This window comes from Euleptes europaea, chromosome 4 (assembly GCF_029931775.1).
Source record: "Euleptes europaea isolate rEulEur1 chromosome 4, rEulEur1.hap1, whole genome shotgun sequence".
Taxonomy (NCBI): domain Eukaryota; kingdom Metazoa; phylum Chordata; class Lepidosauria; order Squamata; family Sphaerodactylidae; genus Euleptes; species Euleptes europaea.
Window position 1 is genome coordinate 45212235 of NC_079315.1, and position 6000 is coordinate 45218234.

The 6000-nt window shown below is 45.5% G+C and overlaps 1 protein-coding gene across 1 annotated transcript in view; it reads left to right on the top strand.

Moving 5' to 3' along the window:
- Positions 1-1059, top strand: part of LOC130476971 (glycine dehydrogenase (decarboxylating), mitochondrial-like) — a 59111-nt gene extending 58052 nt beyond the window's left edge. Inside the window, exons 25-26 of the mRNA XM_056848972.1 lie at positions 285-365; positions 901-1059. Of these exons, the coding sequence (XP_056704950.1) occupies positions 285-365; positions 901-1044 (225 nt within the window). The 3' untranslated portion in view covers positions 1045-1059. The remainder of the gene's footprint in view (positions 1-284; positions 366-900) is intronic.
- Positions 1060-6000: the final 4941 nt, after the last annotated feature.

Here is a 6000-nt window from a genome sequence, read left to right on the forward strand (position 1 = left end):
TCTGTTCCAAAGATATGGCAGCATAATTGATTTCTAAAGCATCTACAAGAGAGTATCTCAAATTCACTGGCTCCTGCCCAAAAAAGTTAGTTTCACTCAGGTCTCATTGAAATCAGTGTAACTTCTGCTGGTCAGAACCTTCTATGGATTGGGGATAGTTACTCTGTGAGCAGTTGAACTACTACATTTCAGCACATTATGTCTCCTAGGAATCTGAAAAGGACTGGCTAGGAGAGCAGTTTCTCTGAGCTTACTCTGTTTGTATCTTGATTTTGTTGGCTTAGATGTCACCACACACCTTGACCTGCATTGCTACTCCTAACTGGGATCGTCCATACTCTAGAGAAGTAGGAGCTTTTCCACTAGTAAGTATTAATAGAATGTAAAGGCAACAAAGTGAGCTAGATGAGGTTCATTTGTGATGGAACTTTGAACCCATGTGGCATCCAAAACACTGCAGTCAACTGACTTGGGTCTTAGGATGCTTTCCATATATTCTACAATAGCCCTGTTTGTAACAAAGAAATATTTTGTGGTAGGGCACCGGTGCTCTGAACACATCACTTGCTTGTATACTTTGTTATCAGTGGCCAGGACCCAAAGAACCCTAGAAGTAGCTCTGAGAGTCCAGCAGGGCTTCAGTTAATTTATCCAACAGCAACCCCCTCTTCCTCCCCTCCCCATGCCTCTTGGCCAACTGCTTTTGACACAGCTATTCAAAGTTCACTGGCACAAGGTCCTTGGCATGCCTGAGCATGGAACTAGTTTGGTCAGGTTCTTTGAATTTTGGCTTTTGTTTTTCACTCTTACATCTATTCTGGTATCCATCCTGTCTCATTTAAAAATGAAGTGATAACTTTTTTTGCCTTTCTAAGTATGTGTTTCCTTTCTGTTCTTCAGCCGTTTGTGAAACCTGATAATAAATTTTGGCCCACAATTGCTCGAATTGATGACATTTATGGAGATCAGCATCTAGTTTGTACCTGCCCACCAATGGAAGTCTATGAATCACCTTTTGCTGAACAGAAGAGAGCATCATCTTAGGACCAAGCCACTTCCTCCTCCCACTTACAAGTATGAAGGTTCCTTTTCCAAAAGCAACTGGGTTCTGATCTCACTGCTGCATTTTTTTGTCCACAAAAATGGATTTTTTTAGCCCAGTGAGCAAATATATATATATATAGTGTATATTTTTGTAATCTCCATACTATTAATTCCTGTGCAGCTACATGTAAATACTTACTTTAGTTGGAAACAAACTGACTTGCTTCAGTGCCTCAGTTTCCATGGTAGTCCAAACTGAAATAGCCTTGATTTAGTATTCTGTTGTCTATTCAGAACCAGGACTACTCTGTCAATTAGAATCATTCTGCTTTAACTGTGTCATCACAGGGCCTATGACCCTCCTCATCAAAGTGCTCTCTGATACAGAGCAGCCATTTATTTGAATGGAATCTGTATATTGTTGGATTCCTTTTGAGACTCAGGCTGCATAGTGTCTAAAATGTGGCTATTATTCATTTGTATAAACTGGAGATATGGGCTTATAATCCATCATAGATCTAGACATGTTGAAATCCTGTAAGATTAATGAATTTAAGCATAGCTCTCTCTGTGCTGGATTGTGGCCATAGACTTTGTTAAAATATATTGATTCTAACTTTGATAATGTAATGAAGGGATATTTTTTTCTTTTTGTAAATTTCCAATATTAGTATTCCAATAAAATCTAGTTGACCTTAACTAATAGCTTTTGGAGTTTGATTTAAAAAAACTAAAAGACACATTCTCCTAAACTATTCACAGGGTGCTTGGTTGTGCTGAAACCAAATAAATGGCCTATGTTCTCTTAGTCTGAACTGAGATTCTGTCCTATGCCAGTACTTCTATTTCACAATAGTCTAGTTTCTGGTGACTGGAAACAAAAATGTGGTTATGAACTCTTGCCAGTTGCATGTGGTCATATGGTAGTCACTTCAGGCAAATATGTGACCACAAACTTCAGTAATCAAAGTTTGAACAGCATTTCAGAATCTAAATTAGCTAACATTAATTTCAGCAGGTTTAGAAAATACTTTCCTGTTAGAAAGTGACAACATCTTTACTTCTTAGTGGAGGTTGTTTTGGCACATTTGTTTAATGCTAGCTCCCTTTCCAGTTTGTAACTTCACAGTGAATTACACTTACCAACTTTTTGTCCACATCCATCTTCTCAAAAAGAAAAGGAGTGGAATACACTGGATGTTCGCCGCGCCTTTAAAGTCTATATTTCGCAGACGGCCGGTCAGGAAAACAGAGGCCCTGTTCATATCCTTATCTCCTTCATCCAGAGGTGCCAAGCTATCTCGGTCAGGCATCAGCAAAGTCAATAAACAATGCATAGTGCAAGCCTACAAGACTAGTAGCATCCCAGTTCCGGAGGGCATTACCGCACATTCGGTCAGGAGCGCATCCACGTCGGCCACGTTTGAGAGGCAGTCATCAGTGGAAGATATTTGTAAAGCGGCCACATGGGCCTCAATATCTACTTTCATACGTCACTACAGAATAAACTCCTTTTCCTCAGTGCCTTTTGGAAGAAGAGTGCTCCAACAGGTGGCGATGGAATAATCCCCACCCAGACAACGGACAGATCCTGGAGGTCCCAAGATCAGAAGATGCCCTTCCCTCAGTGGAGAATGACCCTTGTTTACTTACCGTGAAGGGTCCTTCTCTCTGAGGTAAGAAGGGCATCTTCCCCACCCGGAAGAGGATTATGAAGACGTAGCACCTAAAAGAAAAGAAAATTAATAATAAAAATAATATAGTTCCTTCATATAATTTCTTCATGTATTCTGACAGTTTCCTGTTTAGTTCTTATATGTCAATCTAATCATAGGCTGTTGCCACTGGGTTCGTTAACACATGTTCTTTACCTTATTCCCTTGTACTAGTTCTTCTCCTGTTCCCTGTTCATACTTGTTTTTTCATGCTATGATCCAGCTCGGTGAGAATATAAACTGAGGGAGTGGTTTCCTGCGCGTGGGGAACAGGAAGTTAAGAATTTTTTCCTGCCTCCCCAGGCAAGCAATCAGAATCACCCAAGATGAGAAGATGCCCTTTGTGAGGATCCGTCCCGAGGCCCCCGTCTATCTGCCCTGCGGCCTGGCCAACTCGACCCGGAGGGGGCTTCCTTGGCCTCAGAATGGGCTTCCTGAGAGAAGGCCTTTCCCTCCTCTTCAGCTCCTCGGGCGGTCTCTGCTCCACCGAGCCACCTGCTCCACAGTAGACCGTCGCCGCTGCTTCCTCCTCAGCCTCCACCTCCCTCCTCATCATATAGGCCAGCCCCCCCCGGACCCGCCCCTTCCCCATCTCCCTTCCTGCCGGGCAGGGGCTCCACCAATCGGCCCCTGCCGGCTCCGTCAGCCCGCCCTCCCTCTCAGGTGGGCCGCGGCCCCAACCCAGCTGATTGGCGGTTCCTTCTCCGCTGCCCCCACTCGCATCCGCCCGGCCCTCTGCCACCTCCCCGCTCGGCTCCCTCCGAGTCGGGTGAGACCGCGGCAGAGTCAGGGCCGCCAGCGCGGCCCCTGGAGGCGGCGCCCCACGGACCCCAACACCATTGGGCCACGTTGCTGCGCTGCTCGGCCCCAGCCCTCCCAGCCGGGACGGCGATTTCCCCGGTGCCTTCGCGGGCCGCGGAGCAGTCGGCCCTACCCTTCACCCCGGTCTTCCCGCCCAGTAAGGCCGCCACCGGGCAGTCCCGCGACTGGGGCTGGCCCGGGCGCGGGACACCCTTCTTACCTCAGAGAGAAGGACCTTTCACGGTAAGTAAACAAGGGTCAATCTCCAGATCCGAGGAAGACTCTTGCTCTGGAAGTAGATCCAGTTTTCCGCTTGATCAATCTCCCATTGATACTGTAGATTACCACAATCCTGTCTCTCCAAGTGAGGACCAATGTCTTTATTTGGAATAGATGATTCAAATGGCTCAATCTTTGGACCATTCAAGTCACCTCCATGTATCTGAGACCACAGGACATGATTCTTGGGAGGCTTTTCCCATTTTAGAGGGTGTACTGGAACAAACCTTCATCCATTTACTGCCATGTCCCATAGAATAGATACATGTACAGGGTCCAGCAAGAAGGTGTTCCATTCTTGTTTATGTCCCCTGCCCCTCTTCACTCATAGCTGAGGAGATGCAAGAAAAGCAGACAGAATCCCCACTTTTACACCTGATAAGGAGGGCAGAAAGATAGATGCCCTCAGCTGAAAGCTCTATTCCTCTGTGTTGAGCCTTAGTGTGATAATGTGCTATCCTATCATAGGAGCCTACCAACACTTCCTCTGGAAAAAGTTCTTTATATACCTCAACCAATTGCCTGGCAATAAGAAATCTTTGGCAAAGCTGATTCAGACTGAGGACCCTGAGATTATCAAAGCAGAAAATCAATGCTGGCAGACACTCAGCTGACTCTTCCGCAAGGGCTATGGCATCTGCAGTTGTTTTGAGAAGGCATGCATAGCTTTGCTCCATGGCACTCCCATCTGAGATCAGATCCAGAGGGGAGGACTTACCCTTTGAGGGTGCATCATTGTTTTCTGTCAAAACTGACACATTTTTGTCACAAATTAAAAAGAACCTGCAGGCGGTGCAGGTTTTTGACATCATCCAGGGCACTGCACCTCCATTTAAGCCACACTACTGCTCCAAGTATCAGTACCAGCAATCATACCAGCGTTATCAGCGCTCTTACCAACAGCACTATCAGTAGTATCCTTTCACAGCTGCCTCAACACGGTAGACATAGATGGGAACCCAGTCTAAGATCAGCACACAACATCACTCTTCTAAAGACACCCCACAGACCCAGAAACTCTTCTGATTAGCGCAACCATTGGGACCCTCCTCTTCTAGTTTTCTAAATAGGTTATTGGGGTTTCTATCGAAGTGGCGTTTAATCACTTCAGATACATGGGTGTTATCAATAGTTGAATAAGCCTATTGTCTAAAGTTATTTTATTTGCCTCCGTTGCAGGCAGTTTCTTCTGCAACAGACAATGTTTGCCCTGACTTGGGTTCAGTCCAAATCTCTGTTGGACAAAAGTACAGTTGAGAGAGTCCCATCTTCTGACAGTTGTTATGGTTATTATTCAAACTTCTTTCTAGTTGACAAAAAGGATAGTGGATGTAGACTGATCCTGGACTTGAGGGGACTGATTGTTAAGAAGTTCCGAATGGTTTCCTTATTATCAGTATTACAGTTTCTTAAATTAAATGATTGGTTTGCCATTATAGATCTGCAAGATGTGTATTTTCATGAGTCCTATCCATGTTGAGCACATGAGGTACTTGAGGTTCAAATATCAGGGGTTACCATATACAGTTCTTTTCTGGGTTGGCCACCGCACCCTGGGTGTTCATGAAGTGTAGGGCTGTACTAGTAACTCTTCTAAGGTCCCAGGGATGTTCTGTATATCCATACCTGGATGACTGACTAGCTCTTTACCACCTGCTCAGAGGAAGCTTTATGTGAACACCTATCTCTAGCAATGGCTACCTGTCAGGGCTTAGGCCTTGTGATCAACTGGAAAAAATCAAAACTGGAGCCAGTGCAGAAAGTTTCCTTTATTGGTACCTCCTTAAATTCAGGAGCCCCATGGCGCAGAGTGTTAAGCTGCAGTACTGCAGTCAAAAGCTCTGCTCGCGACCTGAGTTCGATCCCGACGGAAGTCGGTTTCAGGTAGCCGGCTCAAGGTTGACTCAACCTTCCATCCTTTCGAGGTGGGTGAAATGAGTACCAAGCTTGCTGGAGGTAAAGGGAGGATGACTGGGGAAGGCACTGGCAAACCACCCCGCAAACAAAGTCTGCCTTGGAAACGTCAGGATGTGACATCACCCCATGGGTCAGGAATGACCCGGTGCTTGCACAGGGGACCTTTACCTTTTTACCTTAAATTCCGTAGCTTGGGCCTTTTTACTGGAAGATCGAGCTCTGCATCTAAAAACATTTGGTGTGT